The sequence below is a fragment of the Heterodontus francisci genome, chromosome 14, assembly GCF_036365525.1.
Source record: "Heterodontus francisci isolate sHetFra1 chromosome 14, sHetFra1.hap1, whole genome shotgun sequence".
NCBI lineage: Eukaryota > Metazoa > Chordata > Chondrichthyes > Heterodontiformes > Heterodontidae > Heterodontus > Heterodontus francisci.
The window spans coordinates 42,822,252-42,837,175 of NC_090384.1; the positions used below are offsets into that span (position 1 = coordinate 42,822,252).

The 14,924-nt window shown below is 41.9% G+C and overlaps 1 protein-coding gene across 3 annotated transcripts in view; it reads right to left on the minus strand.

Moving 5' to 3' along the window:
• slc22a18 (solute carrier family 22 member 18) overlaps nucleotides 1–14,924 on the minus strand; it is a 157,947-nt gene that overhangs the window by 96,509 nt on the left and 46,514 nt on the right. For all 3 annotated transcript variants that reach the window (XM_068046084.1, XM_068046082.1, XM_068046083.1), the window contains one exon: nucleotides 5,011–5,108. In XM_068046084.1, the coding sequence (XP_067902185.1) occupies nucleotides 5,011–5,087 (77 nt within the window). In that variant the 5' untranslated portion in view covers nucleotides 5,088–5,108. The remainder of the gene's footprint in view (nucleotides 1–5,010; nucleotides 5,109–14,924) is intronic.

A 14,924-nucleotide genomic window follows, 5' to 3' on the forward strand; every position in this document is an offset into this window, starting at 1 on the left:
ACAATAAAAGCTTGCAACAGTACCCTCCATACCACACTGTTGCAATATATTCACCTCCCACATGAGCCCTGTGGCCTTTACGAGCAGGACTGCTGATTAACTGCCAATACATGGATAGTGTTTGTGACATCAGAGCCCAGTTCTTAGTGGTTGTTAGACCCTATTGTAACACTGTCCATTGGGCTAGTGTGGAAATAGACATGTTGCACTCGTGAAATATGAAGTGTGCTGTTCTAAGGTTATTTCTTTTTCTCACAGTTTTTAACCCTACCTTTTCTGAATATTTTGAGTCATTTACAAGCACAGTGCTAAGGATGCAGACCAACCTTCATAGTCTCATCCAAGTATCTTATTCTTTATGTATGAGCCTTACAGGTACTAGGTAGAGGAGATGTTTAACCTACTGTTCTGGTCTGGTCTGGATTTGACTCCAGGCGCTTTACGTGAAAAGAATATCTAAGCCATTGCAGCACCTGTCCCCAGTGAGTAATATTGGCGTCCTCAAGTTGGAGACACCAATGATATTTCTGAAAACAATGGAACAGAGAGTTGATTTAAATGTATCCCTTGTTTAGTTAAATGTGTGAGGGAGACAGAAACAAGCTGTAGACAGGTGCCTTCTACTTGCTTGGTGGTGTGATGTTTCATTACAGTCTTCAGTTGAAGTTGTGCCACAGTTGCTATGTGACTGACTTGAACCAAAATTACTTCATTCAGGCTGAGAGTTTATAATTGAAGGAGTTTGCATTCTTATGTGTAGCAACAAGGCGCTAGTAGTTTCCTTAAAAAAAAACTTTTGTATTTCTTGAAAGTCCAACATAAAATGAATGCAGTGATTCAGATTGATTTTATTTCCCTCACTGTCTCAAACCCTTAACATAATAATTCCACTTTTAAATCACAAAGCCACAAGTTTTCATGCTCCAATGTTCTAGTGCAAAACAGAGTAACCTCTGGAACCCTTGTACCTAGTGAAAGCAGCTCACAATAGTCGATGTCCATAAACTGAAGTAAACAAATGCAAATATCAAATCATTTGACATCTAGATGGTGTTACATATTCCATCTATGTAACACTGTCCTTTTCTGTCTTTAGAACCAAAACTCAATGCTGCCCCCTACTGGACAGAACACTTCCTGACTGTAGCTGACAATGTTGCAAAAAATAGTAGCAAGTCTGAGGATTGGGAGTGTTTTAGAAACCAGCAAAGGGCCACCAAAAAGTTAATAAAAAGGGGAAAAAATAGAATGCAAGTAAACTAGCCAGCAATATAAAAACAGATTGTAAGAACTTTTATAAGTACATAAAAAGGAAGGGAGTAGCTAAAGTAGACGTTGGTCCCTTAGAGGCAGAGACAGGAGAAATCATCATGGGGAATGAGGAAATGGCTGAGGCATTGAACAGAACAAATATTTTGTGTCTGTCTTCACAGTAGAAGACACAAGTTCCATACCAGAAACAGGCAGTAACCGATGGGCTAAAAAGAGTGAGGAAATTAAGGATATTGCTATCAGCCAAGAAAAAGTATTAGAGAAACTTGAGGGACCAAAATCTCACAAGTCCCCGGGACCAGGTGGCCTACATCTTAAGGTTCTAAAAGAGATAGCTGCAGAGATAGTGGATGCACTGGCTATGATTTTTCAGAATTCCTTAGATTCAGGAATGGTCCCCTCAGATTGGAAGTTGGCAAATGTTATGCTGCTTTTCAAGAAAGGAGGTAGAGAGAAAAGGGCAGTTAGCCTAACATCAGTCGTTGGGAAGATGCTGGAAACTATTATTAAAGAGGTCTTAACATTGCACTTGAAAAAGCATAGTATGATTAGAACAAGTCAGCATAGAGTTTTACTAAAGGGAGATCTGTTTGACAAACTTATTCGAGTTTTTTGAGGATGCAACTAGTAGGGTAGATAAAAGGGAACCAGTAGATGTCGTATATCTGGATTTTCAAAAGGCATTCGATAAGGTGCCACTTAAAAGATTATTAGGCAAGATAAGGACTCATGGTGTTGTAGGTAATGTAATAGCGTGGATAGAGGATTGGTTAACAGATAGGAAGCAGAGAGTGGGCATAAATGGGGCATTTTCAAGTTGGCAGGCAGTGAATAGTGGGGTGCCGCAAGGATCAGTACTGGGCCTCAACTCTACATTAATGACTTGGATGAAGAGATAGAGAGTAATATATCTAAGTTTGCTGATGATACAAAGCTCGGTGGAAAGGTAAGCTGCGGGGAGGACGTACAGAGACTGCAAAGAGATATAGACAGGTTAAGTGAGTGGGCAACAAGACGGCAAATGCAGTATAATGTAGGGAAGTGTGAAGTTGTTCACTTCGGTTGTAAAAACAGAAAAGCAGAATTTTTTAAAAAAGGTGTGATACTGGTAAGTGTTGATGTTCAGAGAGACTTGGGGGTACTCGTACAAGGAACACGCAAAGTTAGCAGGTGCAGCAGGCTATTAGGAAGGAAAATGGTATATTGGCCTTTTTTGCAAGGGGATTGGAGTACAGAAATAAAGAAGTCTTACTAAAATTGAACAGGGCTTTGGTGAGATCGCACCTGGAATATTGTATGCAGTTTTGGTCTCCACATTTAAGAAAGGATATACTTACACTGGAGGTGGTGCAGGGAAGATTTACTAAATTGGACCTGGGATGAGGGGGTTGTCCTTTGATGAGAGGCTGAGTAAATTGGGCCTAAATTCTCTGGAGTTTAGAAGAGTAAGAGGCGATCTAATTGATTCTGAAAGGGCTTGATAGGGTAGAAGCTGAGAGATTGTTCCCACTGGTCAGGGAATTTAGAACATGGGGACACAGTCTGAGGATAAGGCGTCAATCATTCAGGACTGAGATGAGGAGAAATTACTTCACTCAAAGGGTTGTGAATCTTTGGAATTCTCTACCCCAGAGGGTTGTGGATGCTCCATCATTGAATACATTTAAGGCTGGGATAGATAGATTTTTGGTCACGAAGGGAATCAAGGGAGCGGGTAGGAAAGTGGAGATGAAGCCCAAGATCAGCCATGATCGTATTGAATGGCAGAGTAGGCTCGATGGGCCATATGGTCTCCTTCTGCTCCTATTTCTTGTGTTCTTGTGTAGCTGACTTTAGTAATAATACTCAGCTGCATGCCTGTTAAAAACTGTTCCCACTCACTGCAGTGACAACCAGAAAAGTCACATTGGGCAGTGAGACTGTGATGTTCTGATGCTTCTGCTAAGGCAAATTGCCAGATTAACAGAGAGCAAATCTGGGAGATTCAGTATTAAGGCACAATGCCAAGAGGTAATTTTTATTTTTCAGAAACTTGGGAGAAGAGCCAAGATCCATAATTCAAAACATAATCAAGATTTAAAAGAGAAGGGGAGAAGATGACATAAATCAGGAAGTAATGCCTGTGAGACTCCAAATCCTGTAGATTTTAGAGGATGGGAAGAATAGCAGAGATAAAAGTTTCATAGTTTTGAAGTTCTGGAAATAAATAAATTACATTGTGCACTAAGTCTTGATTTAAACACAGGAGCATGTAAGGAAGAAGATAACAAATTTGGAGCTTAGGATGAAAAGAAGAATGTTTGGAGAACACTGCCCATAGTGGTATATATCATAATGGCATACAAAAAATACTGAAAGTGAGAAAAAAAAACATAAAACCACCGCCTATTTTATGACTCCTAGCGAGGAGTATGAAGAAAGTAGCAGAAGAGTCTTCCCTGATATGTGCAAACTCTTCAAATCTTGGATAGACTAGGGCATTACAATGAATTAGGAATTGTTGAAAGAATAGAAGTTTTAGCATAAATTAGGAAACCAATTTTCTTGGATGGGGTCAGGGTTTAGGAGTTCCATTTGAGATCAGAAAAGGTACTGAAGCTTAGAAGGAAAATAAATGAAGATAATTAATGGTGAAGCTATCAAAGTTAAGTGATGAGAGCTGTTGGTTAGAATGATAAATGATATGAAGGAAACTGTCACTGAATTTGAAGAAAGAAGGTTTTTATTGCCTCAATGAAGGTCACTGGCATTTAGCAATTCAATCATTAGGCTGCAAGAGGAATGAAAGTTGCCTGCATGGAAGGCAAGTGTTCTGAAAAAAGTTTTCTGAACCTAGATGGGATCATCAGTAAAATGGGGGATTTCCTTACCTAAACCACTGTAGAAGCACAAAAGGACTGTAGCACTTCAATAAGACCCATCTTCTCAGGTAATTAATGATGGCAATATATTCAGCCTTGCCACCACTGCCCACATTCTGTGAACAATCTTAATTTAAAAGAAATACTTTATAGGGTTGGATAATGAGTGGACAAGGTGAGGAAGAAAAGTGGAGAGAACGTTGTATTATTAGAAATATTATCTCAAGGTGAGCCATCAACATATAGCAGAATGTGAGAGGAAACTAGATGGCCATGAATATAATTTTGGTTGAAGACTAAAGGGTAGAAACCCATTTGAAGGTTTAAGATGCCGAATGTTTTACAGATATCCAAGGGGATGACAATTGAATCCAAAAGCAGAGATCCAGATATGTACGTCGTAAGCAAGAACAGAAGCATCAAACATAATACTGCTGATCATAGATTTGGCCAGAAATTCCAAACTAATATATAACTTGACAGTTAACAGCAACTTCCATAACCTTAGAAAGTACCAATACACAGGCAATAGAGCAATAGTTGGAAGGATGAAAGGGACAGAATATTGGCGAATTGCCAAGGAAAAGGAAAGGTAGCCTGAAATTTTGACAGGCTAAAGTGATGCCACAAGTCTTCAAGTTTAGACACATCATCAGGGTTAACACTGAGGAGCCCATAAGTTCCAGGGTTGAGGCACGCTATGTAGCGGAGGTCTGTGTGGTTCACGGTTAAGGCACACAGACGGGGTTAATGAACAGTAGTCCTATGAGGGTCAGGGTTCATTGTGCAGAGGAGTTCCCTAACAAAAAAAGAAAGTTTCACAGAAGTTCAATCCTGGTGAATCCAATCATCCTATTTCCTGGCCCAAGTCATTTACCTGCCAAATAGTGGTCCTCCCAGGAGCTGGATAACAGCAAACGTTGTCTGTAGATAACCAAACATGACCGTATCCATTCCCAGCCTCTTCGACAAATACTAGGGACAAAACATTAGTGTTAGAGTCTGGGATAATACTGTACAATGTTCTGAAGCCTATAACCAATCAGACTGCAGCTCTGACATACTTTGCCTTCTCTATATTTGTTAAATGGAAACTTAGTATCACAGGTGTGCTCCTGATTACTGGTCACTGATCAATCATAGGATCATAGGAAATAGGAGCAGGAGCAGGCCATTCAGCCCGTCGAGCCTGCTCCGCCATTCAAACAGATCATGGCTGATCATCTACCTCTACGCCCACTATCCCCATATCCCTTGATGTCATTAGTATTCAGTAATCTATCGATTTCTGTCTTGAACATGCTCAATGATTGAGCTTCCACAGCCCTTTGGGGTACAGAATTCCACAGATTCACCACCCTCTGAGTAAAGAAATTCCTCCTCATCTCAGTATTAAATGGCCTACCCCTCATTCTGAGACAGTGTCAACTTGTTCTAAACTCACCAGCCAAAGGAAACATTCTATCCACATCCACCGTCACACCCTGTAAGAATTTTGTAAGTTTCAATGAGACCACCTCTCATTCTTTGAAACTCTAGAGAATACAGGCCCAGTTTCTGCAATCTCGCCCCATAAAATAATCCTGCCATCCAAGGGATTAGTCTGGTGAACCTCAGTTGCACTCCCTCTATGGCAAGTATATCCTTCCTTAGATAAGGAGACCAAAATTATACACAATACTCCAGGTGTGGTATCACCAATACTTTATACAATTGAAAGAATACATCTTTACTCCTGTACTGAAATCCTCTTACAATGAAGGCCAATATGTTATTTGCCTTCTTAATTGTTTGCTGCACCTGCATACTAGCTTTTAGTGACTCATGAACAAGGACACCCACATCTCTTTGGACATCAACACTTCCAAACCTCTCACCATTTAAGACATACTGTGCCTTTTTGTTTTTTCTACCAAAGTGGATCACTTCACAATTATTCACATTATATTACATCTGCCATGTTCTTGCCCATTCACTTGGCCTGTCCAAATCTCCTTGAAGTCTCCTTGCAACCTCCTCACAACTTACACTCCTTCCTAGTTTTGTGTCATCCGCAAATTTGGAAATGTTACAATTGATCCCCATATCCAAATCATTTATATAGATTGTAAACAGTTGTGGCCCAAGCACTGATCCTTGCGGTACCCCACTAGTAACAGCCTGCTGTCCTGAGAACGACCCATTTATTCCTTCTCTATGCTTTCTGTCTGTTAATCACTTCTCAATCCATTGCAGTATATTACCCCAATTCCATGTGCTCTAATTTTGTTCACTAACCTCCTGTGGGGGATCTTATCAAAAGCCTTCTGAAAATACAAATACACCACATACTGGTTCTCCTTTTTCTTGTAACATACAAGTAACATCCTCAAAAACTCCAACAGGTTTGTCAAACATGATTTCCCTTTCACAAATCCATGTTGACTCTGCCCAATCGTATCATTATTTCCAAGTGTCCACTCATCTCAACCTTTATAATAGATTCCAACATTTTCCATACTACTGACGTCAAACTAACAGGTCTGTAGTTCTCAGTTTTCTCTCTCGCTCCCTTCTTAAACAGTGAGGTTACATTTGCTACTTTCCAGTCTGCAGAAACCCTTCCAGAATCTATAGAATTTTGAAAGATAACCACCAATGCATCCACTATCTCTATAGCCACCTCCTTCAATACTCTGGAATGTAGCTCATCTGGTCCAGGGGATTTATCAACTTTCAATCCAATTAATTTTTCGAGTACTACATCTTTATTGATACTAATTACTCTCAGTTCATCATTATTGCAAGTTCATTGGTTCCCTAGTATTTCTGGGAGATTTTCTGTGTCTTCCTCTGTGAAGACAGACACAAAGTAATTGTTTAGTCTCTCCACCATTTCCTCATTCTCCACCACAAACTCTCCTGTCTCCAGCTGCAATGGACCCACATTCGTCCTTGCTAATCGTTTTTTTCCACATACCTAAAGGAGCTTTTACAGTCTTCCTTTATGTTTCTAGCTATCTTAGATTCATAATCCCTTTTCCCTTTCTTTATCAGTTTCTTGGTCCTCCCTTGTTGGACTCTAAATTGCTCCCAATCCTCGGGCTTACCACTTTTTCTGGCAACCTTATAAGCCACTTCCTTTGACCTAATTAAATCCTTAACTTCTTTTGTTAGCCACAGTTGATTCATCTTTCCTGTTGGGTTTTTGTGTCTGAGAGGAATGTATATTTGTTGTAGACCATGTAATACTTCTTTAAATACTAGCCACTGTCCGTCGACCATCAAATCTTTTAATGTATTTTCCCAATCCACCAAAGTCAACTGGACCTTCATGCCCTCATAGTTTTTTTTAATTCAGATTTAAGACCCTAGTTTCAGAATAAAATATATCTCTTTCATACTTAATATAGAATTCTATCATATTGTTGTTAATTGTGTGGCAATGATTTGATTATATGCAGGTGAAGGGTGTTAATTGGGGTTTTAGTTGAGCACTTATCAGCAGACATTCACTGGAACTGGGAGAGGTTTTGAGTGAGGAGCTACATGTTTGTAATCCTTTTATTCTGCAAAATAAAAGTGAAACTGAGTAAATATGAGCTCCAGCATTATCTTTCCGTAACAAGCTTTCTGGAATTTAACATGGTAGCAGAAGGATGATTGCCTTAAGTTGAAGGTTGGAAAATAGGAAATTTTGGGGGGGATTTTTTTTTTGGGATCTCTTCCGGTGCAGGGGTGACCTGTACAAGAAGGACAGGTTGAATCTAAACTGGAGGGGGACCAATATCCTTGCAGGGAGGTTTGCTAGTACTACTCAGGCGGGTTTAAACTAGTCTTGCAGGGGGGTGGGACCCAAAGTAGTGGTCTCCGATGAGATAGTTGAGGCAAATGTAGAGGTTAAAGCAAGCAAGTCCAGTAGGCAGGCCGGGCAGGGGCAGGACAGGGAGCGTGGAAGGTCTGGTAGGCTAAACTGCATTTACTTTAATGCAAGAAGCCTTACTGGTAAGGCAGATGAACTCAGAGCATGGATCGGCACATGGGATTGTGATATTATAGCTATTACGGAAACATGGTTGAGGATGGACAGGACTGGCAGCTCAATGTTCCGGGGTACTGATCCTTCCGGTATGACAGAGGTGGAGGTAAGACAGGAGGGGGAGTTGCTCTATTGATTAGGGAGGACATCACAGCAGTACTTAAGAGAGGATATCTGGGGGGAATGTCCAGCGAGGCCATATGGGTAGAACTTAGAAATAAGGGGTGTTCACTTTGATGGGATTAAACTATAGGCCCCCCAATAGTCAGAGGGAAGTGGAGGAGCATATATGTAGGGAAAGCACAGATAGGTGTAGGAATTATAGGGTTGTAACAGTAGGTGATTTTAATTTCCCTAATAGTGACTGGGACTGCCTTAGTGCCAAGGGATCAGATGGGGAAGAATTTGTTAAGTGTGTCCAGGATAGTTTTCTGAAGCAGTATGTGGATGGCCCTACTAGAGAAGGGGCTACACTCGACCTCCTCTTAGGAAATGAGGATGGGTAGGTGGTTGATGTGTCAGTGGGGGAGCACTTTGGGACCAGTGACCAGAACTCTATTAGTTTCAAGATAGTTATGGAAAAGGATAGGACTGGTCCTCAGGTTGAAGCCCTAAATTGGGGGAAGGCTAATTTTGATGGCATCAGACAGGAACTCTCAAAAGTTGAATGGGAGAGGCTGTTTACAGATAAAGGGACGTCTGGCAAGTGAGAGGCTTTTAAAAGTGAGGTAGGAAGTCAGGGCCGGCATGTTCCTGTTAGATGAAAGGGCAAGGCTGGCAAGTTTAGGGAACCTTGGTTGACGAGGGATATTGAGGGTCTGGTCAGGACGAAGAAGGAGGCATATGTCAGGTAGAGGCAGCTGGGATCGAGCAAGTCCCTCGAGGAGTATAGGGGATGTAGGACTACACTTAAGAAGGAAATTAGGAGGGCGAAAAGGGGCCATGAGATTTCCCTGGCAGATAAGATAAAGGAAAATCCTAAAAGATTCTATAAGTATATTAAGAGTAAAAGGGTAGGTAGGGACAGAGTAGGTCCCCTTAAGGATCAGTGTGGCAATCTATGTGTGGAGCCACGGGAAATGGGCGAGGTCTGAAATGAATATTTCTCGTCCGTATTTACTGTGAAGAAGGTCATGGAAGCTAGTGAGTTCAAGGGAGGGAACACCGATATCCTGGAGCAAATCAACATTACAAAGGAGGAGGTGTTGGAGGTTTTGAAGCGCATTAAGGTGGATAAATCCCCAGGGTCTGACCAGGTGTATCCTAGGATGCTATGGGAAGCAAAGGAGGAGATTGCTGGGGCCCTGGCAGAGATCTTTGTATCATCGTTAGCCACGGGTGAGATACCAGAAGACTGGAGGATAGCTAATGTTGTGCCTTTATTTAAGAAGGGCAGCAGGGATAAGCCAGGGAACTACAGGTCGGTGAGCCTTACATCAGTGGTGGGAAAGTTATTGGAAGGGATTCTGAGAGACAGGATTTATATGCATCTGGAAAGGCATGGTCTGATTAGGGATAGTCAGCATGGCTTTGTGCGTGGGAAATCATGTCTCATGAATTTGATTGAGTATTTCGAGTAGGTGACCAAGAGGATTAACGAGGGCAGGGCGATGGACATTGTCTACATGGACTTTAGCAAGGCCTTTGACAAGGTCCTGCCTGGTAGGCTGGTCCAGAGGGTTCGAACACATGGGATCCAGGGTGAGCTAGCAAATTGGATACAAAATTGGCTTGGTGATAGGAGGCAGAGGGTGGTAGTGGAGGGTTGTTTTTCAGATTGGAGGCTGGTGACCAATGGTGTGCCGCAGGGATCGGTGCTGGGCCCTCTGTTGTTTGTCATATATATTAATGACTTGGATGTGAATGTAAGGGGCATGATTAGTAAGTTTGCAGATGACACCAAAATTGGTGGTATAGTGGACAGTGAAGAAGGTTATCTAAGGTTACAACAGGCTATAGATCAACTGGGAAAGTGGGCGAGGGAGCGGCAAATGGAATTTAACGCAGACAAGTGTGAAGTGATGCATTTTGGGAAGTTAAACCAGGCCAGGACATATACAGTGATGGCAGGGCCCTGGGGAGTGTTGTTGAGCAGAGAGACCTTGGGGTGCAAGTACATAGTTCCCTGAAAGTGGCAACACAGGTAGACAGGGTGGTGAAGAAGGCATATGGCATACTTGCCTTCATCAGCCAAGGCATTGAGTACAAGAGTTGGGACGTCATGTTACAGTTGTAAATAACATTGGTTAGGCCGCATTTGGAGTACTGTGTGCAGTTCTGGTCGCCGCACTACAGGAAAGATGTGATTAAGCTAGAGGGGGTGCAGAAAAGATTCACAAGGATGTTGCCTGGTTTGGAGGGCTTGAGTTATAAAGAGAGATTGGATAGGCTGGGTCTGTTTTCCTGAGAGCGAAAGAGGCTGAGAGGGGACATGATAGAGGTATATAAAATTATGAGAGGCATAGATAGGGTAGATAGCCAGAATCTGTTTCCCATGGTAGGGGTGACTAAAACTAGAGGGCATTGATTTAAGGTGAGAGGGAGGAGGTTTATAGGGAATCAAAGGGGTAAATTTTTCACACAGAGAATAGTGGGTATCTGAAATGAGCTGCCTGAGGAGGTGGTGGAGGCAGGAACAGTAGCGACATTTAAGAGGCATCTGGACAGGTACTTGAATGAGCAAGGCATAGAAGGATATGGAATTAATGCAGGCAGGTGGGATTAGTATAGATAGGCATTATGGTCGGCATGGACGCGGTGGGCCGAAAGGCCTGTTTCTATGCTGTACAACTCTATGACTCTAGAAAACTAAAGTCTCAAGGGCTATTGTGATAAATATAGCAGGAAGCAAGTTCAAATTGTCAGGGTATGATTACCCTTCAGTGTTTTTGGAGTCTGAACCATATGACCAGTGGAAGAATGAAGAGGATTTGTGGATACGGGTTACATTTGTACCAAAAAGGAAACAAGGTATGGCTTTGGCATTGTCACTTCCTACCAAAAGTAACATCATAAGTAAAGTGTTTCCTGAACTGGATGCTCGTCAGTTGGATACTGATGAAGGGTTGGATCTTCTGATCGAATTCTTGGATGAAATTTACAAGAAAGATGACCTATTGAATGCATATGAGGCATGGTCAGACTTTGATAGATTTCGGAAAATAGATGGTTATTCAATGGTGGAATATATCATGGACTTTAACAGACTGTATAAAAGATTAAGGAAATTCAATTTGGAGATCCCTGGTTCAGTGCTAGCTTTTAAACTGTAGATTGTGCTAGTGTCGCATATGGACAGGCTCCTGTTTCTAACTGCGGTTTGGTTCTTGGACAAAGACTCCCTGTTGGACCAAATTTCCGTGGCCTTAAAAAATTCCTGGGGAAATAGTCATTTCCTGCAGTCCTGGTAGAACAAGTGAGACATTCTGTGGTGACACAAAGAATGGAGGACTCAATGTTTACAAGACTTTGAAATAATCCAAGACTGGAAGCAGGCCTAAGTACAATGGAAGAGTTAAAGACAGGAGGAATGAGGATGAAAGCACCTTTAGCAGGTCTGAATATTACAGCAGAAGACAGGGTTGGAACAGCAATTAAAGGCGAATGAATCCCAGGAATGCCCAAGGCACAGGAATAGGTGCTTCAGATGTGGCCCAAAGTATTATTATGCAATGAACTGTCCTAAGTGGAGGGGCAGAGTCTTCGAAATAACACATGGTGCAGAGAAGAAGATACTGATGGATCTGAAGGAATTGTACTAATCACAAGAAGTTTTAGTCCTGTGATGAATGCGTTGTTTGCGGATTCGTTCAACTGTGCGGTACTGGATAGTGCATGTACATCGACAGTATGTAGAACTGATTGGTTACAGTGTCATCTGGATTCACTTAGTAGTGAGCATCGACGCAAGGTTAAGGAGTATAAAAGTAGTACCAGCTTTAGGTTTGGTGATGACAACACATTGAAGTCACCGAAGAGCGTTGTAATCCCATGTGAAATAGCTGGGGTAAGCCACTTTATCAGTACTGATGTAGTCTCCAGTAAGAAACTTTACTCTTGAGTAAGCCTTCAATGAAAAAGGCACAGATAAAACTTGATATGGAACATGATAAGGTAATTGCTTTGGAGAAGCCAGTGAATTTGCAATTTACCCAGTCAGGTCATTATTGTATCCCCTTAACAAAACCTGATATTTCTCATCAGAGTGTTAGAGAAGTATTGATGGCATCAGGTGTAACGAATCAGAGACAAAAGGCAAATTGTGTTAAAGTTGCACAGGCAATTTGCTCACCCTTCTTGTCAGAGATTAAAAACCCTACTAAAAGATGCAGGTGTGATTGATAAAGAGTATACAAGGATAATAGAAGAGATTAGTGAAAAGTGTGAAATTTGTAAAAAGTGTCGGAGGACACCATCACGTCCTATCGCCAGCCTTCCATTAGCCTGTGACTTTAATGAGGTAGTTGCCATGGATTTAAAGGTATGGAACCAAGACAAGAATATTTTCATTCTGCATTTTATACACCTAGCAACTAGATTTAGTCTTTTTACAATTATAAATAGTAAGGACAAAAGAGTGATTATAGACAAAATTATGGAGAAATAGATAGGGACTAGGCTTGGGGCACCAGCTAAGTTTCTGACTGATAATGGAGGGGAATTTGCTAATGATGAGTTCAGGCATATGTGTGAAAACATGAACATTACGGTTATGAATACTGCAGTTGAAAGTCCTTTCAGCAATAGGCATTGTGAAAGGAATCATGCAGTGGCTGATGAAATGTTACATAAAATCTTAGCTGACCAGCCAAACTGCAAGTTGACAACTGCCCTGGCATAGGCAGTTCATGTGAAGAATTCGCTTCAGATGTTTGGAGGATATAGTCCCCATCAATTGGTCAATGGGCGGAATCCCAAATTGCCTCCTGTACTGTGCGACAGTCCTCCTGCTCGAGAAGGTACTGTAATTAGTTCCATTTTTTTCCACACATTTGAATGCTTTACATGCAGGGAGATGGGCTTTCATCAAGACTGAGGTCACTGAGAAAATTCCAGAGCTCTGAGCCATCGTATAAAGCCATCTGAGGCAGAATTTAGTTCAGGACATTTGGTCTCTTATAAAAGAGAGGGACATAGGGAATGGAAAGGCCCTGTTAAGGTAATCGGTCGGGATGGTAAGACGGTAGTTATCAAGCATGGAAATCAAAAATGGTTCATTTTTCATGATTAATCGGGGTTGATTACAAAATACAAAATCTCAATTACAAAATCTCAGAATCTGAGCAGCTGATAGAGGGACCCGAGGCACCTTGTACCTCAATTACAGTCAGAGACGGGCGAAATTAGAATGGGGAACAAAGAAATGGCAGAACAATTAAACACATACTTTGGTTCTGTCTTCACAAAGGAGTACACAAATAACCTCCCAGAAATGTTCAGGAACCAAGGGTCTAATGAGAGGGAGCAGCTGAAGGAAATCAGTATTAGTAAAAAAAATAGTGCTAGGGAAATTAATGGGATTGGGGGTAATATACTGGCATGGACTGAGAATTGGTTGACAGACAGGAAACAGAGAGTAGGATAAACGGGTCTTTTTCTGGGTGGCAGGCAGTGACTAGTGGGGTACCACAGGGATCAGTGCTTGGGCCCCAGCTATTCACAATATATATCAATGACTTGGGTGAGGGAACTAAATGTAACATTTGCAAGTTTGCAGATGACACAAAGCTGTGGCGGGGGGGGGGGGGGGGGGGAATGTGAGCTGTGAGGAGGATGCAAAGAGGCTCCAATGTGATTTGGACAAGTTGGGTGAGTGGGCAAATGCATGGCAGATGCAGTATAATGTGGATAAATGTGAGGTTATCCACTTTGGTTGTAAAAACAGAAAGGCAGATTATTATCTGAATGGTGATAGATTGGGAAAGGAGGGACAACAAGACCATGGTGTCCTTGTACACTAGTCGCTGAAAGCTTGCAGTCAGGTTCCGCAAGCGGTTAGGAAGGCGAATGGTATGTTGGCCTTCATTGCAAGAGGATTTGAGTACAGGAGCAAGGATGTCTTACTGCAGTTATACAGAGCCTTGGTGAGACCACATCTGAAATATTGTGTGCCGTTTTGGTCTCCTTATCTGAGGAAGGATGTTCTTGCCATGGAGGGAGTGCAAAGAAGATTTACTAGGCTGATTTCTGGGATGGCAGGATTGACGTATGAGGAGAGATTGGGTCGACTAGGCCTATATTCACTAGAGTTTAGAAGAATGAGAGGGGATCTCATAGAAACCTATAAAATTCTAACAGGACTAGACAGGCTAGATGCAGGGAGGATGTTCCCAATGGCTGGGGAGTCCAGAACCAGGGGTCACAGTCTCAGGATACGGGGTATGCCATTTAGAACTGAGATGAGGAGAAATTTCTTCACTCAGAGATTGGTGAACCTGTGGAATTCCCTACCGCAGAAGGCAGTGGAGGCCAAGTCATTAAATATATTCAAGAAGGAGATAGATATATTAATGCCAAAGGGATATGGGGAGAAAGCGGCAACAGGGTACTGAATTAGACGATCAGCCATGATCTTTTTTGAATGGCGGAGCAGGGCTGAATGGCCTACTCCTGCTCCTATTTTCTATGTTTGTGTTTCTATGCTCATGTGTTTTGTGATGAAGGTCCTGAGGCACCAGTAGATCAAAAGTTAGATAGTAATGTAACCAATCATGATGCTCAGGAAAGAGCTATCACATCCAAAGGCCAATTGCCTCGAGTAGGTACTCGGGTGA